General features: G+C 71.3%; 8 protein-coding genes across 8 annotated transcripts; 4 read left to right on the plus strand and 4 right to left on the minus strand.

The window, feature by feature from the left end:
- Positions 1–624: 624 nt before the first annotated feature.
- On the minus strand, positions 625–1,668 carry AURANDRAFT_19467 (hypothetical protein; the record flags this gene model as incomplete). The annotated part of the gene is made up of 1 exon (XM_009034463.1): positions 625–1,668. The coding sequence occupies one exon, from the start codon at positions 1,666–1,668 to the stop codon at positions 625–627; it is 1,044 nt and encodes a 347-aa protein (XP_009032711.1).
- Positions 1,669–5,269: 3,601 nt separating this feature from the next.
- Positions 5,270–8,599, minus strand: AURANDRAFT_19010 (hypothetical protein; the record flags this gene model as incomplete). Its single annotated transcript, XM_009034462.1, has 1 exon — positions 5,270–8,599. One exon carries the CDS (start codon positions 8,597–8,599, stop codon positions 5,270–5,272), a length of 3,330 nt encoding a protein of 1,109 aa, XP_009032710.1.
- A 1,471-nt stretch (positions 8,600–10,070) lies between these two features.
- On the plus strand, positions 10,071–10,820 carry AURANDRAFT_5353 (hypothetical protein; the record flags this gene model as incomplete). The annotated part of the gene is made up of 1 exon (XM_009033859.1): positions 10,071–10,820. A coding segment is annotated over one exon (750 nt), but the record flags the coding sequence as incomplete, so codon positions are not given.
- Positions 10,821–15,562: 4,742 nt separating this feature from the next.
- On the minus strand, positions 15,563–20,524 carry AURANDRAFT_35850 (hypothetical protein; the record flags this gene model as incomplete). Its single annotated transcript, XM_009034461.1, has 6 exons — positions 15,563–16,214; positions 16,392–18,516; positions 18,728–19,624; positions 19,703–19,890; positions 20,068–20,272; positions 20,343–20,524. The coding sequence occupies 6 exons, from the start codon at positions 20,489–20,491 to the stop codon at positions 15,582–15,584; spliced, it is 4,197 nt and encodes a 1,398-aa protein (XP_009032709.1).
- Positions 20,525–20,780: 256 nt separating this feature from the next.
- On the plus strand, positions 20,781–21,758 carry AURANDRAFT_69594 (hypothetical protein; the record flags this gene model as incomplete). The annotated part of the gene is made up of 4 exons (XM_009034043.1): positions 20,781–21,071; positions 21,133–21,193; positions 21,270–21,709; positions 21,740–21,758. 3 exons carry the CDS (start codon positions 20,924–20,926, stop codon positions 21,649–21,651), a joined length of 591 nt encoding a protein of 196 aa, XP_009032291.1.
- Positions 21,759–22,373: 615 nt separating this feature from the next.
- On the plus strand, positions 22,374–25,153 carry AURANDRAFT_60599 (hypothetical protein; the record flags this gene model as incomplete). The annotated part of the gene is made up of 4 exons (XM_009034044.1): positions 22,374–23,203; positions 23,452–24,668; positions 24,745–24,958; positions 25,048–25,153. 4 exons carry the CDS (start codon positions 22,374–22,376, stop codon positions 25,151–25,153), a joined length of 2,367 nt encoding a protein of 788 aa, XP_009032292.1.
- A 220-nt stretch (positions 25,154–25,373) lies between these two features.
- AURANDRAFT_16283 (hypothetical protein) lies at positions 25,374–25,751 on the plus strand (the record flags this gene model as incomplete). Its single annotated transcript, XM_009034045.1, has 1 exon — positions 25,374–25,751. A coding segment is annotated over one exon (378 nt), but the record flags the coding sequence as incomplete, so codon positions are not given.
- Positions 25,752–25,777: 26 nt separating this feature from the next.
- Positions 25,778–26,745, minus strand: AURANDRAFT_51977 (hypothetical protein; the record flags this gene model as incomplete). The annotated part of the gene is made up of 1 exon (XM_009034460.1): positions 25,778–26,745. The coding sequence occupies one exon, from the start codon at positions 26,624–26,626 to the stop codon at positions 25,796–25,798; it is 831 nt and encodes a 276-aa protein (XP_009032708.1).
- Positions 26,746–26,936: the final 191 nt, after the last annotated feature.

Here is a 26,936-nt window from a genome sequence, read left to right on the forward strand (position 1 = left end):
GACGTCGCCGTGGCGCTCGTGCGCGACGCCCGGGCCGCCGGCGGCGCCGGCGGCCCTCGCGCGGCCGCGGCGTCCGCCGCCGGCTCCGCGGGCGCCGCGTCGTCCGCGGCGACGACGTCGGACCCCGTCGCGGCGACGGCGGCCATGGCCGCGGGCCGCGCGTCGCTCGGCGAGGCGTTCGAACGCGCGCAGTCCGTCGGCGTCGGCGTGCTCTTCAAGGCGCGGCAGCTCCGGAGCCACCACGGCGGCGCGCTCCAGGCCGACGGGTCGCTGCTCAAGGAGACGGTGCTCGCCGTCGCCCACGGCTACGGCACCGCGCCGCCGCTGTCGCCCGCGGAGGCGTTGCCCGCGGCGCTCGCGTGCGTCGACTTCGCCGTCGTCGCCCTGCCGGCGCTGCTGGACAAGGCGGCGCCGAAGGACGGCGAGGCGCCGTCGGGCCTGCGGTCCATCGGCGCCGCGGGCATGTCCCTCCTCAAGGAGGTCGTCTTCGCGGCGGACGACGACGGCCGCGACGACGACAAGCCCCAGCCGAGCCTGCAGCTGGCGGTCTCCGGCGTCGTCGAGGAGGACGACGGGACGTCCGTGTAACATTGTTTTTGTAGAGAAGCTTGGTTAAAATCGCCGCTAGGGCGCCGGCGGCGCGAGGGAGCGGATGAGGAGCTCGTAGGTGGTCCAGACGATGGCCACGGACGGCGCCTGGGCGAGGGCGCGCATGGTCGCGCCGCGGAAGAAGCCGCGGTAGCCGTCGGCCGTGTAGATGGCGCGCGCCGCGTCCGCGAAGCCGTTGTAGACCGTCGCGGCGCCGGTCGCCTCGGCCGCGTAGAGGCTCCCCGGCGCGCCCGCGGCGAAGGACGCGAGGCCCCGGCGGCCCGGCGCGCCGCCGGCCGGCGGGCAGGGCGCCGCGCGCCGCAGGTTCTGCGTCTGGAGCCGCGTCTTCACTACGTCCAACGGCGTCGTGAGCAGCGACGCGACCGCGCCCGCGGCGCCGCCGCAGGCCAGGAGCGGCGCGACGCCGAGGGGCCGGCCCTCGCGCCGCCGCTTGAGCGAGCTCTTGAGGTGCTCGTTGAGCGCGACGGACGCGCAGCCGTAGGGCACGTTCATCGCGAGCGTCGTCGGCAAGGACCGGTAGAGGCTCGCGAGCCCGCCGGAGCGCGTCGTCTCGCGGAAGCAGTCCACGAGGCCGCCGTAGTGGCCGAGCTGGAGGCGCTGCTTGACGACGTCCGCGGGCGTCATGATCGCGTCGTGGCCGACGGCCGCGACGGCGCCCGCGACGGCGTTGACGACGACGGACGGCTCGGGCCGCCCCGCGTCGAATGACCGCACGGCCTCGAAGGACCCGAAGTACACGGCGTGGGCCGGCACGCAGGCGATGGTCACGGCGCCGACGCCCCGCCAGAGCCGCAGCGCGCCCGCGCCGCTGCTGTAGCCGTCCTTGAGGAGCTCCTTCGCCGCGCGCACGCAGACGACGTCCGGCGCCTGGGTCCGCCCGCACTGCCCGACGCACTGCGCGTTCGTCTTGATCGTGTCCAGCGGGAAGACGAGGCAGTGCTCCGCCAGGCCCGCGCCCGACCCCGCGAGCAGGTGCGTTTGAAACGGGATGCCGCGCGACGCGTCGAACTCCTCGAGGTACTCGAGATCCGCGTCCCCGGCGTCGTCCGGGTGGTCCATGGCGCGGCGTCGAAGGCGTCGGGCGGCGCGGGGGCGGCGCAGAACGAAGCCAAAGAGCGCGCGCAGATGGAAACCGGGCAGGCGGCGCCGTCGCCCGCGGAGGGCAGCGCGGGAGCGCCGCAGGCCTTTGTGGCCAGGGCAAAAAGCGAAGGTCGACCCGCGCGTGCCGCGACGCCTAGGGCACCAAGAACTCCGCCCTTACGCGCCGTGCAGGGAGACACCGCGGCCAGGGAGCGCCCGGCGGCCGTCGGAGTCCTGCCATCGGCCTGGGACGTCGTCGCGGCCTGCCAGTGGTGGCGTGCGCGCCGCGGCCACGTGTTCGTGAGGCTCATTCCGCCGGCGATCGCGGATAAGAAGGGTAACACGTCGCTGGATTCAAGTTTAGCTCGGCGTCGACCTTGGGCATGACGCGTCGCGACGGCGCCGCCGCCCTACGGCGACGGCAAGCGCCGAAGCGGGAAAAATTAAAGAAACACCGCTGAATTACCCCTCCCGAATCGCTGTCTTATCGCTCGGGGGTAGGCTTGGCGCGGCGACCACGAGAGCATCGGCGCTCAGCTCTCGGCCCATCTTGTGCTATACGCCTATTTATCTCGCATTCCGAGCGCCCCCCGCCTCCTCAACTCCAGAAATCGCCCCTGACAAATAGCCATGGCGACATCTGTGTTGACGCGCGCCGCGGCGTCCGCTTCCGGGGGCTCGCACCGCTCCCCGCAGCCAGCTGGCAGCCGGAGGCCCCATCGACACGTGGAGCCGAAATTCCCGATTCCCGCGCAGGATCAACCCCTCGACGAGCCTGGAGGAGGACAACCACATGGCGGACTTTGAGAGCGCCTCGTGGAACCGGGACAACGCGCGCGGCCGCGTCCGGCGACCCGGTTCACCGGCGGAAGCGTATCGTCGCTTCGCGCGCGCCCTGCTCGACCCGCGCGCGTCGCAGGCGCAGGCGCACTCGGGCGCCGTGGAGGCGAAGCACACGCCGCCGGCGGCGACGCCCTCGAGCTACGGCAACTTCATGCGCGCGCGCGGCGTCCGGTTCCGTCGGTTACGGGAGAGGCAACCGACGCTTTTCGGACAAAAAAAACCACCGCCCCCCGCAGGCCGAAGCGCGTGCGCGCGGGCTCGTTCACGCGGCAGCGCACGGACAGCGGCGACGGGTCCCTGAGCGGGCGGCTGCGGTCCGCGAGCGACCTCGAGCGCGCGGGCCTCGTGACGGCGGCGCAAAAGGGCGCGCTCAAGGACATGATCATCTACGGCGACGAGGCCCTGCGCGCGGCGCTGGACAAGTACCAGCTGGGCGACAGCGGCGAGCTCGAGAGGCTCATGCACGCGGGCCACCTCGACAAGCAGCTCGGCGCGTCGACGACGTCGTCGCCCGCGCGGAAATCGCGCGCGGGGTCCATCGACCTGCTCGCCGAGCTCGACCTCGAGGGCGCGCTGAGCGACCTCGCGGCGCCCGGCGGGCCGCGGAAGCCGCCGCCGAGCGCCGAGGTCCTCGGGCTGCCGCACGACGACCAGCTCATGGGCTTCGACATGGAGATGCCGTTCCTGTCCAACTTCTTCGAGGGCCAGCCGGGCCTCGCGCCGCCCGACGAGGCCTCGGGCCTCGCGCCGCCCCGGGGTGGCCGGAACCGGCGCTGCGGCTCCGTCGGGTCCTTCGGGAGCGCGTGCTCCGAGGACGGCCGCTTCGACTCGGGGCGCCACGACGTGCCGCGCCTCGGCTTCCGGGGGCGCTCCGACTCCCAGGGCTCCTACTGCTCCGTCGAGGGCTCGGACATCTCCGCGTCGTCGGCGCACCGCGGCGGCGGCGGCGGCGCGTGGGCGGGCAAGGGCCGGCGCGACGCCTTCGAGGACGACGCGCCCGCGGCGCCCGTGGGCCGGGGCCGCCGCGGCGCGGCGGCGGCCCGCGGCGGCGGCCGCCGCGGCGACGGCGCGGCGAAGCGCCGGGGCCGCCGCGGCGGCGACGACGACGCGCCGCGCAAGGCGGAGAAGAAGCCCGACGCGCACCCCGGCCCGGACCAGCCCATCGTCGCGTACCGCGGCAAGATCTCGTCGACGGTCCAGGACGACCCGGACCCCGCGACGCTCAACGGCGGGCCCGCGCCGCCCTACGAGATGCTCATCAACTTCCCCCGGGCCAAGTCGCGCGCGGCGATCCACTGCGTCATGTGCGGCCGCCGGCCCCGCGAGCCCGGCGCGGAGTCGCCGCCGGCCAAGCCCGAGCCCGTCAAGCCCGAGGACGTCGACCTCTGCAACCCCGTCGGCGACGTCGTCATCCCCCGCCAGAACAAGGACGTCTGCCGCGAGTGCGACAAGGCGCTGTGGCGCCACATGGCCAGCGACACGCACTTCAAGTGGTGCAAGGGCTGCAAGCGCTTCCGCAACCTCACGGCCTTCGCCGAGAAGCTCGCGGCCTCCAAGTGCGACCGCTGCCGCGAGCGCGGCCGCCAGGGCTACATGCGCCGCAAGGGCGGCGGCAGCCCGCCGGGCACGCCGCGCCACGAGGACGACGACTGCGAGGGCTAGGCGCGGGGGCCGTGCCGAGCGCCGCGCGGCGTCGTGCCCCACGACGCCGCGCCGGAGCGCCCCCCCCCCGCGACGCCACTCGCCCCCCGCGACGCCTCACCTCCGGAGCTCCGCGCCGCCGCCGCGCGAGCCCGCCCGCCGCCATGCCGCCCGCCGCGCCCCTCTCGCGAGAGGGGCGGCGCGCGCGGCACCCCTCGCTACCACGACCACCACAAACAACGACAAAAACACACAAAAACACACAAAAAAAAAAACGGCCGCACGCCGCGCGGCCACCGCTAACCGACACTGTTCTGTGAAACCACCACCCTGTTGTTTTCCGGGTCGGGCGCGCCTGGGTTCGCGTTGTCGCGGAGTGAGGGGCTAGATCCGGCGGGGGTCGCGTCGGCGGCCACTCGCGGTCGAGAATGGGCGGCGCTCCAGAATTTCGGGTGATTGCCGTGTTCTGAATCTTCTTTCGTAAATCCACCGGCTTCAGTGAGGTCGGAGAGGCTGCCCGCGCTTCAAAAAGAGGGTGAGCTGCCCGCGGGAGACGCATATGGATAACTCGCAGGGGACGAAGCAGGCCGAGTTCAAGCTCCGCGACACCTGCAACCACATCGAGGGCGGCGAGAAGGCGGCCCTCATCGTCTTCTCCGTCATTTGTTTGCTGGCATGGTCGCTCATGATCTGGTGGTACGTCGACGGCGTCGACTCGCGCGAGCGCATCCAAAAGCAGCAATGAGGCCGCGCGGCGCCCCGCCCCCCGCGGCGGCCGATCGGGCAGCGCGGCGCGCCCGGCCCGAGGACGCGGCGACGACGCGGACGCGGACGCGGTCGCCGGCCGCCGCGCCGCGCGAGCCCCGCGGCGGCGCCCTCCCCCGCTGCGGCGCGCGCGCGGCACCACAGCGCCCGCGGCCCGACCGGGCTCGCCGCCGCCGGCGGCGACGACGGAGGACCTCGGGCGCCGCTCTCTTGGGCCCCGTTTCCCGCGAGCGCGAGGGAGCGAGCAACGTCGCGCGAGCGACGTCGCACCCTTAAAGTCGCGCCCCTAAGTATGTCACGTCCGTTAGGCGCGCCGCGCCCGGCGCCGGGCCTAGGCGTAGAGGTGCATGGTGACCTTGCCCGGGCTCGCGTTGGCGTACTTCTTCTCCGGGCCCGGCGGGCTCGGCGTGTTCTCGAGGTCGACGATCTCGATGGGGAGGAGCTGGCCGGACATGATGCACTTGGAGAGGTAGTCCTGGGACTCCTTGAGCACGGCGACCTGGTCGAAGGGCAGCGTGTCGTCGAAGGCGTCGAGGCCGACCTCCGCGGCGTAGTCGTGCATGAAACTCCCGAACTGCATCGCGAACTTGGCCTGCTTCTCCAAGGCGCCGCCCTTGGCGAAGGGCGACCCCGCGCCCTTGAGCGCCCCGAGGAGCGCCTTCTTCTCGATGAGCGCGCCGCCGGCGGCCGCGCACGCGTCGCGCGCGAGCTTGAGCACCGCCTTGCGCCACTCGGGGTAGACGGAAGCGACGTAGACGTAGCCCCCCGCGGGCGGCTTGCCCTTGAGCGCCTTGAGCTCCTTGGCCGCGTCGAGGCGCAGGGACCGCGCCGTGCCCTTGAGGAAGCCGTAGGACCGGTTCAGCGCCTTGTCGACGGGCGCCGCGGCGGGCCACGTCAAAGGCTCCCGTTTCTCGAGCACGTCGAACCAGACGTGGTGCGCGAAGTGGGGGCAGACCGGCGCGATGAGCGCGCACTCCAGCGCCACGTAGTCCGCCAGCAGCCCCGCGTGCATGGGCACGGACGACCGCACGCACCAGTCGCGGTACGCGTCGCGCGCGAGCTGGAGCCCGAACGCGCCCGCCTGGATGCCGTCGCGCCAGCGCATGGCCGTGTAGCAGGCCAGCGTCTCCGCGGCCAGCGACGCCATCTCGTTGGCGAAGGCCGTGTCGATCATGTACGCGTCGCGCGGCGCGTCGGCGGGCCGGAGCTCGAGGGGGTCCGCGTGGCGGCCCGTCGCCTTGCGCGCGAACTCCTCCTCGACGTAGAGCATGTTGATGGCGCCGTCGGCGCGCTTCCGCTCGAAGTTGGCGTCCTCGAGGGAGTCGCCCGCGTCCGCGAGCGCGAAGCGCACCGCGTCGGCGGAGTAGAGCGCGCAGGCCTCGTCGAGCATGAGGAAGTTGCCCGTCGATTTCGACATCTTCTCGCCGTCGAGGAGCACGAAGCCGTTCGTGTACATGGACCGGGGCCAGCGCGTGGCCGCCTCGTCGGGCCAGATGGCCGCGTGGTTGTAGAGGCACATCGTCAGGTGGTTGCCGATGAGGTCCTTGCCCGAGACCCGCAGGTCCATGGGGTACCAGTACTGGAACTCGGCCCGCATTTTTGCGAGTAGGTCGTCGGGGACGGCGCAGGACCCGTCGACGGCCGCCGGGTGGGGCGCGCCCGTCACGTAGACGTAGTCCCAGACCGCGGCCGTCATCATCTCGGGCGCGACCGCGCCCTGCTCGGCGCCGTCGAGGTTCGTCGCGCCAAAGCCCTGGAGCACGTGGCAGACCGTGTAGTAGGCCATGTAGATCGTCGAGTCGGAGAGCGACTCGATGAGCCACGCGTCGTCCCAGGGGATGCGCGTGCCGAGGCCGAAGAGCCGCGAGCAGGCCCACTCCTTCATCCAGCCGAGCGTGTACTTGAAGCGCGCGAGGCACTCCGGGTTGTAGGCCTCGAAGACGCCGTCGACGTGCGCGACGACCTTGTCGCGCCACTCCTGCTCGCCGTACTTGAGGTACCACTGCTCCGTGTGCGCGACGATGCAGTCCTCGCCCGACCGCGACACGATGGGCGACTCGGGCTCGAAGTAGAGCAGCGCGTCGCCGGACGCGACGAGCTCCGCCTTGACGAGCGGCTTGGCCGCCTCGACGCGCTCGCCCTTGTGGCCGCCGACGAGCATGACGCCGTAGTTGAAGCCGTTCAAATACGTCTCGCCCTTGGCGAGCTTGAGCTTCGCCTGGTCCTTCTGCGACGTGATCTCGAGCTTCTCGCACCAGTACTCGGCCGACTTGTCCGAGCTCCAGGACTCCTTCTTGCCGTCCTCGGAGCCCGCGACGGTGATGTTGATGATGGGCACGACGTCGAAGGGCGCGACCCACTCCTCCTTGACGCCGAACTTGGCGCGGAGCTTCTCGTCGTGCTTCAGCTCGTGGAGCGCGATCCAGTCGTCGGGCGCGTCCGAGGGCACGGACGTGACGACGCCCGTGCCCTTGGTCATCGAGATCGTCGTCAGCGGGAGCACGTAGACGACGGGGAACGTGGCCAACGGCGCCTTCAGCGGGCACCCGATCAGGTCCTGGCCCTTGAAGTCGGCGCCGACCTGGTCGACGGCGCCCCAGGTCCGCGCGTAGCCGGAGAAGACGTCCGGCCCGTTGTCGTTCTTCGCGAAGGAGCCCTGGTGGGCCAGCCCGACGGCGGACCGCTTCGACATGACGAAGACGTCGCCCGACGCCTGGCGGTAGCAGCCGTAGGCGCCCTCGGGCAGCACGTAGCAGTTCGTCTGGCCGTACATCGTCTCCGGGCGCAGCGTCGCGGGCACGAGGTAGACCTTGGCGCCGCCGCAGGCCGCGAGGCACGCGGGCTTGGGCTCGGCGACCTCGAGCTTGATCAGCGTGTACTCCTGGGGGCCGACGCCCTCGCCGGACGCGCGGTCGTGGTCCGCGCAGCACTGCGCGTCCTTGACCGCGTAGACGTTCGCGCGCTTGCCGTAGGCCATCTTGCCCGCGGCTTTCAACTTCTCGAACTGCCAGCGCACGAAGGAGTCGTAGTAGGGGTTCTTGTTCGTCGTGATGAAGGACCGGCGCCAGTCGATGGACGTGCCGAACAATTTCAGGTCCGCGACGCCGTAGGGCGGGAAGTAGTCCAACCACTTGAACGGCTCCGCGAACGCGCCGATCTCCGACGGCTCGATGCCCATCTTCTCCAACGCCTGCCACTGGTAGGACGTGCCCGCGGCCTTGGACTGGACCTTGGCTTTTTTGGCCTTGCCCTTCTTGCCGAGCGCGGCCATCTCCTTCTCCAGGTCGTCGACCTTCGCCGACTGCTTCGCCTCGGCCGCCGCGGCGGCCTCGGCGGCGCCGGGGAAGACGGGCGGGTTCCCGTAGGCCTCGACCTCGCCCTTGAGCTTGTTCGCCGCCGCCTGGATGGGCATGCCCGTGCAGTGGAACCCGAAGGGGAAGAGCACGTTGTAGCCCTGGAGCCGCTTGAACGACGCCGCGAACTCGGCCTTGGTCAGGGAGAAGGCGTGGCCCAGGTGCAGGCGCCCGTTCATGTAGGGGTACCTAGAGGAGCGGCGCGTCGGGTCGGCCGCCGCGCGCGCGTCGTCGCGCTCTCGTCCTTTGCGTTCGGGGCGCGTCAGACGGCGGTCGGGGACCGCGGGAGGCAGGCAGCGCGGCCGCATGCTCCCGGGAAGGTTCATCCGGACGAGGCCGGGTCCCGGGACAAATGCGGCGCTGGTCTCCAAGTTCCCGTGCTGCATCACTCGCGGCGAAGTGCGGTTCGGGCGTCGCGGACGCGGGCGCCGCGCGGGAAGGTCACGAAGAACTTGGGCCGGCCGTCCTCGACGGCGTCGGCGGAGAACGTCGCCTCGCGCTCCCACTGCGCCTGCACAGATTGCTCCATGGCGATGAGCGCGTCGCGCCGCTTCGACGGCTGCGCGCCCGTCGCCGCCGCCGCGCCCTTCGGGGGCGGAGGCGGTTTGTCGGCCATGGTCTTGCGCTTCCGCGTGTGCTGCGTCCCCGCGGTCGACGACGAGAGCCGCGTCGCGGAGTCGGGCAGTGCGGCTCGGCGAGCAAAGGCAAGCAAGCTCGATTGCGCTTCGACGCTTCTCCGGTGAGGGCGGGGGTCCGAGTACGTCGGGCCTCATTCGCGGCCGTGCTCGAGCAGCTCTACGACCAGACCACCGACATCGTCAACAACGCAAGCACCGTGCATGATGCTGAAGCCAGGATCGAAGCGGATGCGACAAGACCAGCACTCATTGCGGTCGTCGACAAGGTTATGTGGCTGCGCGTAGCAAGTGTGTCGTACCATAGCCTCTTACGCGCGCCAGCGCTAGCGTAATGCCGTTTAAGCCATGATTTTACTATGAGCGGACCACACGTCGTAAAACTATGCACGTCCAAGCTTGCACGGATCAATCCGCAGAGACCCGCTCGACCAAGCACGCACTGCGCAGACGCCAAGGCGGCGCGATCGACTCGGAGCCTAACTCGGAGCGCAGAGCGAGGTCCGAGAAACCGTTGGACCCCCCTTCACAAGGAGTTCATGGGCAGCAACTACGACCTCAACGTCATGATCGCGAAACTGACGACGACGGCACGCAACTTCGTCGAAAACGGGTGCGACCCGTTCCGCGAACGCGCCGAGGTGCCGCCCGGCCTCCATGACGCACCTGTCCTTTAGCGCGTGATAGGGGCGTCTCATAATCTCCAAAGCAGCCTCGCAGCCTTCCCGGGCAACGCGCGCGCGTCCCGACGCAGGCTGCGGACTTCTGGCGCGCGTCCCGACCTAGGCTGAGGTCTTCAGCCTAAAGCCCCGCGCGGCCGCCCCACGAAAAAAAAACTTCAATGCCGACCTTGATTTCAATTTTGAGAGAGGACGACTGCCGGGAGGTGGGCAGCACTGTTCCCCGCAGCGCGGCGGCGGTCGTCCGCGGTCGCGGCGGTGGCGTGAGCGTTACGCGGCCGGCGCAGCGCTGCCGCGGACGCCTCGCGCCTCGGCCATGGTGCGGCCCCGCGCCCAGCCGCCGCCGCAGCCGGCGATGAAGCAGGGCAACCACGAGAACTACATCGTCCTCGAGCGCGTCGGCGAGGGCTCCTTCGGCGCGCGCGCCGCGTCCCCGCGCCGAAAAACCGCGCCGCACCGCTCCGTCCGCAGGCAAGGTCTACAAGGGCCGGCGCAAGTTCACCGGGCAGACCGTCGCGCTCAAGTTCATCAGCAAGCACGGCAAGTCGGAGCGCGACATGCGCAATTTACGCCAGGAGATCGCGATCCTGTCGGCGCTGGACCACGAGAACGTCGTGAAGATGTTCGACTACTTCGAGACGGAGCGCGAGTTCTGCGTCGTCACGGAGTTCGCGCAGGGCGAGCTCTTCGAGATTTTAGAGGAGGACGGCACGCTGCCCGAGGACACGGTGCGCGACATCGCCCGCCAGCTCGTCAAGGCCCTGCACTACCTCCACTCGCAGCGCATCATCCACCGGGATTTGAAGCCCCAGAACGTGCTCCTGGGCGCGAACGGCCGCGTGAAGCTCTGCGACTTTGGGTTCGCGAGAGCGATGTCCATGGACACGATCGTGCTCACGTCCATCAAGGGCACGCCGCTCTACATGGCGCCGGAGCTCGTCAAGGAGCAGCCCTACGACCACACGGTGGACCTCTGGAGCCTGGGGGTGATCCTCTTCGAGCTGCTCGTGGGGCAGCCGCCGTTCTACACGAACTCGATCTACTCGCTCATCAACCACATCGTCAAGGACCCCGTGGTCTTCCCGTCCCACGTCTCGGAGCAGTTCGAGTCCTTCCTGAGCGGCCTCCTCCAGAAGGACCCGCGGAAGCGGCTCGCGTGGCCCCAGCTCCTCGAGCACCCGCTCGTGCAGGACACGGCCGAGGACGAGGCGCGCGCGGCGCGGGACCTGGCCTTCTACGGCGACTGCGGCGGCGCGGGCCCGCCGCGGGGGCGGCTCGAGCGCTTCCTCGAGTACCTCGGCGGCGGCACGATGACGGACCGCGGCCTCGACATCGTCGAGGAGGAGGAGCCGTCGCCGACGTCGAGCCACAAGGGCGGCCGGTCCGGCGACCTGAGCCCCATGGAGGAGACGCTCCGCGAGGCCATGCCGCCGCCGCCGCCGCGGGAGCGCAAGCCCGCGACGCCCGCGACGCCGGCCCGGGGCGACGCCGGCGGCGAGGGCTCGCCGCCGCTCGCGCGCGTCCGCGCGTGGCTCGACGGCCCGGACTCCGCGGCGTCGAGCCGCGGCGCGGCCTACGCGCCGCAGCTCCGCGACGCGCTGAGCGCCGTCGCCGAGGCGCGCGGCGGCGCGGGCTGGGCCGCCGCCGTCGTCGACTGCTGCGACCGCGGCGTCGCGGCCGCGCGGGAAAAAGGTGGGACGCCGGAGGACCGCGACGCCATGGGCCTCGCGCTGCCGCCCTGCGTCGCCGTGCTCGACGCCTGCCTCGGCGCCGACGACGGCGACGACGGCGCCGTCGCCGCCTTCGCGCTGGCCGCCAAGCTCGTGGGGTCGCCGCCGTGGCTCCGCGACCGCAGCGACGACGAGGGCCGGCCCTTCGTGCCCACGTCCGCGCGCTGGGCCCTGGCGGCGGCGCTGCGCAAGGCGCTCGCGGCGGAGCGGCCCACGGGCGCGGCGGCGGCGGCGGCCGTGGCCTGCGCGACGGCGTGCCTGCGGCGCGCGACGCCCGCGACGCTCGACGTGCTCCTCGCGCACCAGCTCCCCAAAGCGCTCGCGGCGCGGCTGGGCCTCGGCGGCGCCGACGCGCTCCCGGCGGCGCGGGCGCTGAGCCTGTTCCTCGAGCCGCCGCGGGCGTTGGCCATCTCCGCGCCGCCGACGCCGTTCCCGCTCTTCGCGGCGCGGCGCGACGACGGAAACGACGTCGCGGCCACCGCGCGCGACGCCGAGGAGTCGGCGGCGCTGCTGCGGGAGCGCTTCGCCCTGCGCCGCCGCGTCGAGAAGGCCGTCTCGGAGGCCCTGGGGCCCGCGACGGCGCCGCCGGCGCTCGCGCTCTGCGACCTGCTCGACGCGGCGCGCCGCTGGCCGCCCGCGAAATTGGCCAAGGTGCTCCGCGTCGCGAGCCGCTGCTGCGGCGCGTCGTCGTCGGCGGCGCGGGCGCTGGGCCGCGCGCGGGACGATTTCTTGGTCGCGTTCCTCCTGGAGCGGCTCCGCGAGGCGCCGGGGGGCTACGTGGCGGGCGTGTGCCTCGCGGCGCTCGGCGCCTTGGCGCGCGCGGACGCGCTCGACGACGCGCGGACGCTCGAGGCCGTCGAGGCCGCGCGCGTCGCGCTCCACGGCGCCCAGGCCGAGGGCGACGTGCGCGTGCTCGGCGCGGCCGCGGGGCTGCTCGACGGCGCGCTCCAGGCCGCGCGCGCGCGCGCGGACGCCGCGAGCCGCCCGGGCTCCGCGGCGACGGCGGGGAGCGCCGGCGGCGACCCGCTCCGGGGGCCCAACGCCGTGGCGACGGCCGTGCTCAAGGCCGCGGCGGCGCCCAAGGCGCTCGGCGCCGTGTGGCGCGTGCTCACGTACGACGCGGCGAAGGCGCGCGTCGCCGACGCGTCGACGGAGAGCGACGACGCGTCCCTCGGCGCCGTCGACGAGGCGCCGGCGGACGCGTCGGGCCCCTTCCTGCCGCTGCTCGAGGGGAACCGGCTGGGCGCGCGGACGCGGGGCCTGCTCGACGCGCCGCTGCGGCTGCTGGCGCACGCGGCGACGCTCGTGCCCCTCATCGGCGCGCGGCTCCTCGCCGCCAAGCTCTGGGTGCCCCTGCTGGACCAGCTCGGCGACAAGCGGGGCGCCAACGAGCTGTCGCCCGCGGGCGCGGTCGCGGCGCTCGGCTGCCTGAAGGCGATGCTCGACGCGGCGCCGCCGGACGACCGGGCGCTGCTGCTGCTGCCGGAGGACGGCAGCGCGGGCGTCGCCGAGGCCTGCGCGGCGATCCTGGCGCCGCCCCACGCCGCGCGCGTCGCCGCGTGGCCCGACGGCGCCGACGGCGGCGCGGCGGGCGTCGGCGCGACGCTCGCGGCCGTCGCGCAGCTGCTGCGGGCGTCGCTCGCCGCCGAGGGCGGCGCGTCGACGCCCGGCGCCGCCGCGCCGGGCTCCGACGCGACGCGCGACGGCCGCCGCGGCGCACCGACGCCGCTCGCGCGCGCGCTCGCGCGCGCGGGCCTGGCGACGGCGCTCGCGCGGACCGTGGGCCGCACGGGCGCCTGCGACGAGCCCAAGCTCGCGAAGCGGCTGGACGACCACGCCCTATCGAGCGCCGCGGAGCTCCTGAGCCGCATCGCGCTCGTCGGGTCGCCGCTCGCGGGCGAGTGCGCGCGCGGCGACGCCGTCGCGGCGCTCGCGCGCGCGGGCGCCTTCGCCCCCGGCGCGCCGCCGCGCGCCGTCGTCAACGCGCTCTTGGTCGCGTCCCAGCTCGCGCGGTCCGCGGCCTGCGGCGACGGCCGCGACGGCGCCGCGGACGCCGAGGGCAGCGCGTGCGCCGCGGCGCTCGCGCGCGCGAAGCTCGAGCGGTTTCTCCCGAAGCTCCTGGACCACGCCGACGCCGCCGTGCGCTCCAAGGCCTGCAACCTCGTCGGCAACCTCTGCCGCCACAGCGCGAGCTTCTACGGCGCGCTCGCCGTCGGGTCGCCGGGGCAGTCGTCGCTCGCGGCCGTCGTCCGCGCGGCGTCCGACGGCGACGCGGCGACGCGCAAGTTCGCCTGCTTCGCCCTGGGCAACGCCGCCTTCCACAGCGCCGCGCTCTACGCCGACCTCGCGCCCGCCGTCGCGCCGCTCGTCGCGGCGCTCCGCGGCGACGACGACGAGAAGACGCGCGCGAACGCCGCGGGCGCGCTGGGCAACCTCGCGCGCAACGGCGGGCAGCTCGCGAGGCACCTCGTGGACCACGGCGCGCCCAACGCCCTGCTCAAGGCCGCGCGCGCGGACCCGGCCGCGGCGCCGCGCCGCATCGCGCTCTTCTCGCTCGGCGCGTCCGCCCGCGTCCCTTCCGCGGAAACCTCGCTCGACCGTCGCGTCGCGCGCAGGCACGCTCGCCGCGTGGACGGCCGTCCGGTCGACGCTCACGGCCCAGCCCCTGCGGAGCTACCTCGACGAGGCGCTCCAGGACGGCGCGGCCGCAAAGGACCCGACGCAGCGCAAGTACGCCTCGCGGCTCAAGGCGAAGTTGCAGGCGCCGGCCTCCGACGCGAGCAGGCGTCGCTGAGAGCACCCCACCCCGCGCTTCGATCGTTCCCGCGTTACTCCGCTTGTGTTGAAGTTAGGTTAAGGGACGGTCGCGCCCTACTGCGGGCCCCGGCTCGTGGACCGCTTCTTGATGACTCCGTGCAAGCTCCGGCGCGGCGGCGACGGGCGCCTCGGCCACCTCCTCGGGCACGGCCTCGGTCTCCGCGAAGGACTCGTTCGGCGACCCCGGCGCCTCCTCGGGCTCGGGCCGTGCCTCGGGCGCCTCCTTCGTCTCCTCGACGCTCTTCGTGGGCTCCGGGATGAGCTTCGCCGCGGGCTCGGGCTGGCCCTCTTTCTCCGGCACGAGCGTCGCGTGGACCGGCTCCGGGAGCTCTCGGCTCCCGAGCGCGCAGAGGATGCGGTCGAGCAATGCGGCCATGTTCGGGCAGCGAGCAATAGTGTAATCTCGCCGGGCTGCGCTGGCGCTGGTTGCAGTCATCTTGCATACCATGTTGCCTTTGGGGCAGCCATAGTGGCGACGCTCTGTCCGGCGTGCGGGAGGTCGCGATGATCCGCACGTTCGACGAGAATGGCATGACATCGAGGGTGGTGCCTCTGATGAAAGACCGCGGTCATTGGGAGACTCAACGGGAAACACTGGCTCGAGGGAAGAAACTGAATGCGTGCACGAACTGCCGTGTTGTCAGTGCGGACAAATGCAAGCGGTGCGCGCGGTGCACAAGCGCCTGGGCGCGGTACTGCGGACGTGAGTGCCAGCGGGCGCATTGGTCGAAACACAAAAAGGTGTGCGGGACGAAACACCCGTGTCCGCTCTGCATGGAGCGCGCGGACACCGATGGAAACCACGTGATGTGCTTCGAGTGTGGATTCTTTGCCTGCGAGACGTGTCAGTTTCCCGGGTACTGCCCGGGGTGCGGATCTGAAGACGGCGCCGAAGCAGGGCGCAAGGCCCTGGTGCTGCGCAACCTGCTCGCCGCGAAGCCGACGGGCCGACACGTGAGCGAAGCTCTCTATTGGCTTGGCAAATATTTCCTCAAGGGCGAGGAAGGCGTCCCGATGGTGCCCGATCTCGCGATGGGATTTTTCGAGCTTTCGCTATACGAAGGCTGCGCCACCGCCGGAGTGGAGTTCTTCAATGTATGTAGTGCCATCGGCCAGGTCGACAGCGGTCTCCCGTTCCTCGCGCGCGCCCTCTCGATGCCTGGAAACGATTTGAATGCAAGGTCCCGCCAGAGCTGCGAGGACTGCGCCCGAACGCACATGGTGGCAGCGGAGTTCCGGGGCACGCTTGACGAGTTCCTGGCGGCGAAGGACACCCTCCCGGCACAGAGCATCATGGCCCACTCGAGCGTTCTTGAGCGGCTCCTGGCTGCCTGGGATGAAAGATGTCCAGCCGCTGCCACGGCCTCGGCGGCCCCGACGCCCGCCACGGAAACGTAGCTGCGAGTAAGACGACCATAACAACCTTACTCAGGACGCCATGATGAGCGGCCTCCGCTTCGGCGCGCCGTCGTCGTCGCCCTGCTCCGCGTCGGTGTCGCGGAGGAGCTTGAAGGAGCCGCAGCCCAGCGGGATGGGGATGCCCATGATGATGCACTCGGACACGCCGACGATGTTGTCGCGGCGGCCGTGGGCCGCGGCGTCGAAGAGGTGGTCCGTCGTCCGCTCGAAGGACGCCAGCATGAGCACGCTCTCGCGCATCTTCGACACGCCGAAGCGCGTGATGCCGAGGACGACGCCCTTGAAGGTCATGACGTCGCTGAGGAGCATGAGGTGGCGCGCGTCGATGCCGATGCCGTAGGCCGACATGATGTAGGTGATCTCGTTGGCGATCGTCGACCGCGCAGCCTCGATGCCCAAAACCGCCTCGATCTCCGCGACGTGGTTCGTCGTCGTCCGCCGGCCGTCGACGCCCGGCGTGCCCATGACGTCCGCCAGCCCGTAGCCCTCCACGAGCAGGTGGTAGGTCGCCGGCGACGACCCCTCGTCCTCGTTGACGACCGCGCGGTTGATCGACGACACGCCGCCGACGACGATCGACGGCAGCGCCGATTTCAGCGCCTGCATGGCGAAGTAGGTGCGGTCGTCGCTGAGCATGTCGCGCTGGTCCACGGGGTCGACGTCCTCGTCGGAGTCGTCGCGGGGCTTGGCCTTCTTGGCCTTCTTGCCGCGCGCGCCGCGCGCGGGCGGGCCCGGCGGCTTCTTCGCGCCCCGGAGCGCGCCGCCGCCGCCCGCGAAGGACCGCGTCGCGTCGTCGTCGGGCAGCTCCACCCGGAAGACGTTGCGGTGGTTCGGGTTCAAAAGCACGTGCTCGTTCTTGAGCGCGCGGATCACCGGCGGCGCGCGGCCCGACGCCATGACCGCCTGCAGCACGCGCTTCCGCGCGGCCGCGGCGTCCACGTCCAGGTGCAGGTCGGCGATGAGCGTCGCGTCGAGCTCGACGGACACGTAGCAGGACCGGGGCCCGTAGACCTCCTTCATGGACTTGCAGATCTCGCCGAGCGTCGTCTTCTCCAGACGCGCCTTCACGACGCGCGCGGCCGTCGTGGAGGAAGGATTGTCGAGGTGCGCCGTGATGATGGGCGTCGAGATGTTCTTGGAGGCATTAATAATCTCCGTGAGCCGCGGCACGCCCAGGGTGACGTTCATGGACGCGACGCCCGCGAAGTGGAACGTCTTGAGCGTCATCTGCGTGCCCGGCTCCGAGATGCACTGCGCGCCGATCGCGCCGACGGCCTCGCCCGGCTCGACGACGCCGCGCGTGTACTTGTCGAGGGCGCCGGCCTGGAAGCGGTCGAGGTCGCCCTGGGACAGGGCGACGTCGTCGAAGAGCCGCGCGAGCGCCGCGTCGCCGCAGTGGTCCTTCATCTGGAGCTCGCGGTCGGCCATGCGCTCGCTCAGGTCCCGCAGGAAGCCCGCCGCGTCGCCGCGGAACTTGGCGGCGAGGGGCCCCAGCCGCCCGAAGGGCCCGGCGTCGCCGGCGCCGCAGGCCTCGGCGACGGCCGCGACGGCCGCGGCGTCGAGGTCGCGCGGCGCCCGCGACGAGAGCGCGGCGTCGTCGTGGCGCACGCGGTGCAGCAGCCGGCCGAAGTCCACGGGCATGGAGTCGCCCGTCTCCATCTTCACGGGGTCCAGGCCGTCGTCGCCGTAGGTGAACTGGACGATGTTCTTCTCCGAGTTCCGCACCGTGCCGTCGTAGCCCACGGACAGGTCCTCGAGCGCCTTCATGAGCCGCCGCGCCATGTAGCCCGTCTGCGCCGTCTTCACGGCCGTGTCCACCAGACCCTCGCGGCCGCCCATGGTGTGGAAGAAGAACTCCGTCGCCGTCAGCCCGCTGTAGAAGGAGTTGGCGACGAAGCCGCGCGCGCCGGGGCTCAGCTCGCCGACCTCGAAGTGCGGCAGCGTCCGCTGCACGAAGCCGTTCTGGATGCGCTTGCCGTCGACGGCCTGCTGGCCGAGGCAGGCGATCATCTGGGACACGTTGATCGCCGACCCCTTGGAGCCGCACTCGGCCATGATCCGGGGCGAGTTCGACCGCGGGAGGTCGCGCGTCATGAGGTTCTTGCCCGCCTGCTCCCGGACCTTGCCCAGGAGGCCCGTGAGCTCCGCCTCGAGGGACTGGAGCGCGTCGCAGCCCGGCTGGAGCGCGAGGGACCCGGACTCGTAGGCCTCGATCTTGCGCCGCGCCTCCGCGTGGCCCTCCTCGAGGAGCTGCGCCTTGAGCGCGAGGACGGCGTCGGACGGCGTCACGTCGTCGATGCCGATGGAGAAGCCCTTGTGGTAGCCGAGGTAGCGCGCCGACAGCTTCGCGAGGCGGTTCATGAACGTCGCCGCCGCCGCGGGGCCGTGCTCGCGGTACAGCTCGTAGACGAGGCCCTTCTTCGAGCCGTCGCCGACGGTCTTCTTCGCGATGTTGCCGCAGAGCAGCGACGACCGCCGGAAGAGCACGTAGCCGTCCATGGGGCACATGGTCTCGATGCCCGAGCCCGTGTAGTTGCGCTCGGCGCACTCGAAGGACACGCAGGGCCACGCGCCGCCGTTTTCGGGCTTCGCCGCGACCGTCGGCCGCACGATCAACGAGAAGAGCTGCTTGCCCGTCCAGAGCCGCACGGGCTTGAGGATCGCCGGCGGCGGCACGTCGACGCGCTCTAAAGCGTCGCCCACGTAGGCCGCCAGAGCGCAGAAGGCGTCGCGGTCGAAGAAGACGTCGCGCTGCGTCACGAGGAACGACGCGGTCACGAAGTCCTGCGTCGCGGCCACCAACGGCTCGCCGTTGCGCGGCGTGCAGATGTTCGTCGCCACGTTCATGAGCGCCGACGCCTCGGCGCGCGCCTCCTCGGTCTGCGGCAGGTGCATGTTCATCTCGTCGCCGTCGAAGTCGGCGTTGTACGGCGCGCAGACGCACCTGTGTGGAATTCAAATCTTCAACCCGACTTCAATGTGCGCATATGCGACAGTTTCGACGCAAGCTCTTCGGCTGTGCTTCGAGAACTCGACGAGAGCGATCGATCCGTCCAAAAATCAGCCGAATCGACTTCGATTTGACCGAGCTAGAGAATTCTCAAGTTTGGTCAGGACCACCCAAACCAGTGGTTGGTTTCCACACAGAGACGCACTCGTTGAAGCGGAACGTGCGCCAGGGCATGACCTTGACCTCGTGGGACATGATGGAGAGCTTGTGGAGCGAGGGCTGGCGGTTGAAGAGGACGACGTCGCCGTCCTGCATGTGGCGCTCGACGACGTCGCCGACGCGGAGCTCCTTGGCGATGCGCGCGCGGTCGCCGTAGAGCAGGCTCTTCTTGAAGGGCGGCCGGTCGCCGGCGCCCGGGTCGTCGTGGTTCGCGATCTCGACGTAGTTGGCGCCGGGCCACTGCTTCTGGCCGGCGACGACGAGCTTCTGGAGCTTCTCCAGGTTCAGCGCGTTCACCTTCTCCGGGTACGTCATGATCTTCGCGACCTCCTGCGGCACGCCGACCTGGTCCACGCGCAAGTTCGGGTCCGGCGAGATGACCGTGCGCGCGGAGAAGTCGACGCGCTTGCCGCTCAGGTTGCCCCGGAAGCGGCCGCTCTTGCCCTTGAGGCGCTGGCAGAGGCCGCGGATCGGCTTCGCCGCGGGCGCGTTCCGCGGCTGGAGGCCCGGCACCTCGCCGTTGAGGTAGAGCGCGACCTGGACCTGGAGGAAGTTCCAGCCCTCGACGATCATCTTCATGGACCCGCCCTTGCGGATGGCCTGGCGCAGCGCGCTGTTGACGTCGATGATCTCCTGGAGCTTGATCGTGAGGTCGTCCTCGTTGCTGCCGCCGCCGCCGGGCGAGTCGACGGCGACGCTCGGCCGGATGGGCGTCGGCGGGACGAGGAGCGTCTTGAGGACCAAATTCTCCGGCCGGCCCACGCGCGGGTCGATCCAGAGCAGGTCGCAGTCGTCGTCGCTGATCTTCTCGAGGATCGCGCGGACGTCCACCGGCGACAGCACCGTCGGCGGCGCCTTCGTCGCCGTCGCCGACGTCGGCACGCTCTTCTCCTCGGCCTCGAGGCGCCGCTTCTTCTCCGTGTCGCCGCCGCAGCCCAGGGCGTTGCGCAGGTCCGCGGACGCGCCGAGCGCCGACTCCAACGACTCCGCGTACGCCGAGAACTCGTCGTCGTCGAGCAGGTCCTCGCGCTTCACGCCGCGCCACTTCTCGTGGGACAGCTTCAGGGCCCCGGCCCCGGCGACCTTGCGCACGGGGCCGTTGCGCGCGCCGCAGTAGGGGCACTTGGACGCGGCCTTGCAGCGGTCGACCTGCGCGGGACGAGCGCGCGAACTCCCAAAGGCGCCGCGCTCGGCCGTTTTCAACTCGTTTCGGCCCATGCGTGGACGGGCGATCGTCGCTCGGAGCGCGCTCGACGCCGTTTCCCGGAACGCGCGCGCGCGCCACGCTCGCGTCGAAGCGACGTCGCACGCGGCGCCGCGGCCGACGACGCGCTTGTAGAGCGCCTGTTTTCGGAGCGCGTCCGCGCGCGGGTCCCGCATGCGCCGCAGGAGCGTCGTCCGCTCCTGGGGGTGCACGAGGGCCCGCGAGCACTCCTTGCAGACGCACTGCAGGATCGTGAGCACGTGCTTGAAGTAGCCGACGTGGAACACGGGCAGCTCGAGGCGGACGACGCCGAAGTGGCCCGCGCACCTATGGGATGGAAAGAAAGGAGTCGCGACAAAAAGCGTCGTCGGTCTCAGAGAGGACGCCGGCGCCGCGCTGGTCGACCCGCTTGTGGCACGTCGCGCACGCGGTCTGCTTGTTCGCCGCTCCGAGCCGGAGGTCGAGGCAGCCGTTCGGCGCGGGCTTGCGGCTCGGCAGCGTGTAGAGCTCGCGGTTGTTGCACTCGAACTCCGCGAGGCTCTCCATCTCCTCCGGCGACAGCAGGCCGAAGACGACCTCCTTGATGCGCTTCCCGCCCGCGGCGCTCGACGTCTCGACGAGCTGGCAGGTGCGCTTCGACATGGCGCCGCCGTCCGCGTCGTCGCCGTCGCCGCTGGGCGCGGGCGCCGCCTCCTTGTCGCGCGTCGCTTTCGGGCACGCCCGCGGCGCGCCGCTTCGGGACTGAACCTGCGCGGCGGCACCACCAGAGCCTCTCGAGGCTGCCTCGCCCGCGTCCATTGCTTGAGGTTTGCGCCGTCTTTGCCACAAGCAAGGCGCTTTTGTGGCAGCAGCAGCCTAGTGTGCCCCTCGTCGTCTCGGAGCGCGCCGCCGAGGTGACCCCACGCACCCCTCGTCGTCTCGGAGCGCGCCGCCGGGCGACCCCACGCCGCGGGGAGCCCGCGAGCCCGGTGCGCAGCCATGGCCTTCGACCGAGGGCGGCTCAAGAAGGAGCTGACCGAGCTCACGCGCGATACGAAGTCGGGCGTCACGGTGGAGGTGAAGTCGTCGGACATGATGGAGCTCGAGGGCGTCATCACGGGGCCCGAGGGCACGCCCTACGAGGGCGGCGCGCGGCCGCGCCGAAACCGCCGCCGCGGCCGATGCGCCGTTGACCCCGTTCTCCCTAGGCACGTACCAGATCGGCATCACGATCCCGTCGGGCTACCCCTTCGAGCCGCCGAAGATGAAGCGCGTCCGCCGGCGCCCCCCCTGGCTTCCGCGCGCGCGCGCGGCCGTCGGCTCCGTCGACGCGCTCTTTCTCTAGGTTCCTCACGAAAATCTGGCACCCGAACATCTCGTCGCAGACGGGCGCTATCTGCCTCGACATCCTCAAGGACCAGTGGTCGCCGGCGCTGACGATCAAGACGGCGCTCCTGAGCCTCCAGGCGCTGCTGTGCTCGCCCGAGCCGGACGACCCGCAGGACGCGCAGGTCGCGCAGATGTACCTCAACGAGCCCGACACCTTTAAACAGACGGCCAAGTTCTGGACCGAGACCTACGCGCGCCCAAAGGAGGCCGGCGCCGAGGACGCGGCCGTCGCGCGCCTCGTCGAGATGGGGTTCTCGCGCGAGCAGGTCGTCAAGGCCCTCGCGGACGCCAAGGGCGACGAGAACGAGGCCGTCACCGCACTCCTCTCGGGCGCCTAGGCGCCGCGGTGGCGGCCCACCGGCGCGCGCGGCGGCCCCGCGGTCGTCCCGCGCGTTCGTCCCCCGCGGGGAGGCGCCGCGCGCGCTCGTTACTCTCCAGTCTCTGTATCGGGTTTGTCATATGCCCGCACCAGGCTGGCGCACGAAGTTCCGCCATTCTCTCGAGCAGGTTCTCCGCACGGGTCCGATCGGGGAAGTTACCACTACAAGCCAAAGGGCCGCGCGCCGCCGGCGAGCCCCGCGATCATGATCGCGATGGGGAACGCGCCGAGGAGCGCGAAGAAGACGGCGACGCTGTCCTTCTCGAGGGCGTCCCCCGGCGGCGCGACGGACTGCTTGGCCTCGGCGCGCGCCGCGAGGTCCGCGTCGCCGTCTTTGAGGTCGGCCTCGGACAGCGGCGACACGCCGACCATCGTGTCGAGCGCGTCGAGGATCTCGTCAAAGGGGTTCTTGTAGACGCGCAGGGAGGCGCGTTGTCGGTAGGGCGGCGGCGCGAAGGCGAGCGCGGACGTAGCGACCAGGAGCAGCAGGAAGCGCCGCATGATAGCGATGCTCGAAGATGCGAGAGCTGCAGCGGCGGGCTCGTTGATAGCGATGCTCGAGGGTGTCCCAGCGATGCGAGAGCTGCAGCGGCGGGCTCTAGTGGCGTCCGCACGGCGCCAGCGGCGGCGTCGAGGCCGGCGTCGGGCTCTCGTTGATGTCGCATTGCAGTTTTCGAGAGCATGGGCTTGCTTTTACCGCAGATCGCGGTGCTTTGTGCAAGCGCTACCGCGCTGCAGGTGATGCAAATCGCAGCGCTCGGCGCCGGCGCGACCGCGCTGCAACTGCCGCGCCGCAATTTCCTCGGCGCCACCGCCGCCACGGTTGCGGCGCCGCGCATCGCAGCGGCCGCGGAGCTCGAGATTCCGAGCGCCGTCGCGCCGAGCTGGACCTTGCTCATACCCATCGTCGAGCTCGATGCGGCCGTGGCGCGCTGGACCGTCGACGTCGGCGCGAAATCGACGTCGTCCGTCGCGTCGGCCCTCGAGCTGCTCAACAAGGGCGGCATATTGAGCAGCAAGAACTTCTACCTTGGCGTCGGCACGAAGTACGCCACATCGTTAGTCTACGACGACTTCGACAAGAAGCTCGTCGAGCAGGACAAGAACGCGCGCGTGAGCGACATGGTCCTCGCCGCGCGCGCGCTCGACGCGGCGAGGAAGACGTTGGCGTCCGAGTTCCCGTCGTCGGCGGCCAAGGACCTCCGCGCCGCGTCGGACCAGCTCGGCGACTTCCTCGCGCGCGCGCCGCGCAAGGATGTGGAGAAAGCGCGCAACGCGCTTGCGAGCCTCGTGGCCGCGGACGCGAACGGCGACGGCCAGGTCGACGACGCCGAGTTCTACAAGGCCGGCGCGCTGTCGACCGAGGAGCAGCTCGCCGCGACGTGGGGGGTCTGGGGCACGACCCTCTTCTCCAAGGACCTCCGACCGGCGTCGCCGGACACGGTCCTCCTCACCATCAAGACGCCGCCGCCGGTGCCCGACTACCTCAAGCGCGCCATCGCGCGGTCCGAGTACTAAAAGTGGGGCGCAGCTTCCTTGACGCCGGGCGCATCTATCGCTGCTCCGAAACTGCGCCCACCTCCGCTTAGGCGCTGGGAAAGGAACACTGCCTAAGACCGCCGGCCAGGCCCCTCTCAAACAGGAATTGAAACTGCAACAGCGCGGTTGAGACGACGATGCTGTCAACATTGCCCAACCTCAGGCTGTGAGGCCGCAATGGACCTGACGCGGCAGCTCTGCAGCCACCACAAACGATGAGGCTCGCAATCCTGCTCAGCGCGCTCCTGCAGCAATCGCAGCCATTGCAAACGCGGCCGTCGCTGCGCCGCGCCACGCGCTTGCACGCGCGCGAGGACGCCTACGCGAGCTACTGGGACGAGCTGCTGCTGAAGGAGTACCGCGAGGCCGCCGCGGAGCTGCGGTCGCGGCGCCAGACGTGGTCGCGGAAGCGGCTCGAGGACAGCGGCGACTCGGTCTTCGGCGCGGCGACGCCGGAGACGGAGCTCTTCGGCGACAAGATCGTGCGCGTGACGCGGCGGAGCGGCCGCGACGGCCGGCTGCGCGACCGGTTCCGCCGCGGCGACGTGCTGCTGCTGAGCCCCGAGGACCGCGCGCCGCGCGACCGCCAGTTCCTCCCGCGCGACGTCGTCGTCGTCGACGCGGGCGCCGACTGGCTCGCCGTCGGCGCCGGCGCGCGGTGGCCGAAAGGCGTCTGGGAGTCGCGGCGGCGGCCGGGGTCCTGCGCCGTGCGCCTCGACCGCGCCGCGCCGCGCGCGCCCCTCGAGGCGCAGCGCGACGCCCTCGCGCGCGTCGCCGCGGGCGCGGCGGGCGAGGCCGCCGCGCTCCTCGCGCGGACGTTCGGCGGGTCCGCGGAGGCGCTCGACGCGCCGCCGGCCCGCTTCCGCGACGGCGCGCGGCTCGAGTTCGCCGGCGTCCCCGGCGGCGTGACCGCGCCGTCGCTCGAGATCGCCGCGCTGAACGCGATCGGCGGCGCCAAGGACGACGCGGGCGGCTTCGAGCCGAACGCGTCCCAGGAGGACGCGATCGCCTGGGCGCTCGCGCGCAGCGTGTCGCTGATCCGCGGGCCGCCGGGCACGGGCAAGACGCGCTGCGCGAGCCTCCTCGTCTCCTCGGCGCTGCGCCTCGGCGACGGCGGCGCGGCGCCGCGCGTCCTGGCGGTGTGCCACTCGAACGGCGCCGCGGACGTTTTGCTCGCGGCGCTCGTCGCCGTGGGCGTCCCCGCGATCCGCGCGGGCCGGCCGGCGTCCGTCGCGCCGGAGGCGCGGCGCCACACGGTCGTGGCCCTCGCCGAGCGGCACCCCGAGGTGTCCGCGCTCCGGGAACGCGCGCGGAACGCGACGCTCAAGCCGCACGTGCGCTCCGCGGCCGCCGCGGACGCGCGAAAGGTCGTCGACGAGGTCCGCGAGGCGCTCTCGCGCAACGCGCCGGTGGTCGTCGCGTCCTGCGTCGGCCGGCGTCCTGCAACCGTGACGATTTTCGAGAGATTTGGACCGCAGGAACGATGCAAAATCGTCACGGTAGCACTTCGTAGGCGTCGGCGCGCACCAGCTCATCGAGGCGTCGTCGGGCGAGTTCTCTTTGGTCGTCGTCGACGAGGCCGCGCAGACGACGGAGCCCGCGGTCCTCTGCGCTTTGGCCGCGGCCAAGGCGGACCAGATCGTCTTCGTCGGCGACACGAAGCAGCTGCCGCCGACGGTCGTCTCCGAGGACGCGGCGCTCCGGCGGGCGCTCGCGACGTCGCCCATGTCCGCGGCCAGCGTCCTGTGGCCGTGACGATTTTCGAGAGATTTGGAGTGGGAAAACAATGAGAAATCGTCACCGTCATGCTTGGTAGGCAGCGGCTCGAGGCCGCGGGGCTGCCGCTGAAGACGCTCCGGGTCCAGTATACGGCGTCGAGCGACAGGAGTGCTTTTTCTCGTGAATTTCGCCTGAAGATGTGAAGAAATCCGACCCCGTCGCACTTGGTAGGTCCAGTACCGCATGCCGCCGGCGCTCGTCGAGCACCCGTCGAACTACTTCTACGAGGGCCTCGTCGCCTGCGCCGACGACCGCCGCGAGGGCGAGGCGCCGCCCGCGGGCTTCCCCTGGCCGGGCGGCCTGCCGCTCGCCTTCGTCGACGTGAGGGCGGAGGAGACGAAGCGCGCGTCCGGCGGCGTGACGAACGCGCGCGAGGCCGAGCTCGTCGCGGCGGTCGTCGCGGGCGTCCTCGAGGCGGGCGAGCTCGGGCCCCGCGATCTGGTCGTGATCTCGCCCTACAACCGCCAGTGCGACGCCGTGCGCGGCGCGCTCGCGCGGCGCGGCGTCTACGACGTCCGCGTCGGCACGGTCGACGCCTTCCAGGGGCAGGAGACGCAGCTCGTGGTTTTTACGGCGACGCGGTCGAACCCGCGCGGGGACCTCGGCTTTCTGCGCGATCCGCGGCGCCTGAACGTGGCCATCACGCGCGCGAAGCGCGGCCTCGTCCTCGTCGGCGACGCGGCGACGCTGTCGAACTCCCGGCACTGGCGCGCGCTCGTGGACTCGTGCCGCGACCGCGGCGCGTGGGTCGACGGAGATGCGGCGTTCCCCGAGCTGGAGTTATGCTAGTTCCCGACGAGGACGCCCTCGTCGATGAGGATACCCATGAGCATGTCGACGGACTCGTCGATGGTCATCTCGTTGTTCGGGAGGTCGACGTCCGGGTGCAGGGGCTTCTCGTAGGGCGCGTCGTCGGACATGCCCGTGAAGGACGTGATCTCGCCGGCCTTGACCTTGGCGTAGAGGCCCTTGGGGTCGCGCGCCTGGACGACGTCGATGTTGACGTTCATGTAGACCTCGAGGAACTTGAGGCCCATGTCGCCGTGGCGCGCCTTGGCCGCGTCGCGGTCCGCGCGGTAGGGCGACACGAGCGTCACGAGCGTGATGACGCCGCCGGCGTTGAAGAGGCACGCGAGCTCGCCGACGCGGCGGACGCTCTCCGCGCGGTCCGCGGGCGAGAAGCCGAGGTCGCGGTTGAGGCCCGTGCGCACGTTGTCCCCGTCGAGCATCTGGACGACCTTGCCGTGCTCGAGGACGAGCCGCGCCTCGAGCGCGCCCGCGATCGTCGACTTGCCCGACCCGCTGAGGCCCGTCATCCAGAGCGTGATGCCCTTTTGCCCGATGGCGCCGTAGCGTTTCTTCCGCGGGAGGTGGCAGAGCTCCTGGGACCCGCCGGCCTCGGCGCCCGCGCACTCGATGATGTTCGGCGGCGTGTTCGCGAGGGCCGCTTCCCGGTAGGCGCCGATGTCGAAGTCGAGCGGGTTCTTGCAGGCCAGATCGCCGTTCGAGAATCCCAAAACGAATACGGAGCTGAGCACGATCGCGATGCCGCCGATATAGAGTTGCTTCTTCGTGAACGTATAGGCGCCGTCATGGCTTTCGTCGTAGGCGCCCATGTTCCGGGTCGGCGTCGACTTCTTGAAATGCGCCTCGTGGCCGAGGGGCTCCTACCTCGCGGCCTGGAGCACAACTCGAGGCGAGGAGAGCTCGTGCGTCGACTCGGGCTCGATCGGCAATATCGGCAATGGCAAATTCGCTGTTCTCTCCCCCTTCGGTCCTTCCCTGCGCCGCGGCTAAGCAAAATCGCTCCCCCTTCGGTTCTTCCCTGCGCCGCGGCTAAGCAAAATCGCTCAAAACTTTGCCCAGGGCTAAGCCCACCCCGAGAGCATCGCGTTCATGTCGTTCTCCATGCCCCCCTCGGCGGCG

This window comes from Aureococcus anophagefferens (genome assembly GCF_000186865.1).
Source record: "Aureococcus anophagefferens unplaced genomic scaffold AURANscaffold_1, whole genome shotgun sequence".
Taxonomy (NCBI): Eukaryota; class Pelagophyceae; order Pelagomonadales; family Pelagomonadaceae; genus Aureococcus; species Aureococcus anophagefferens.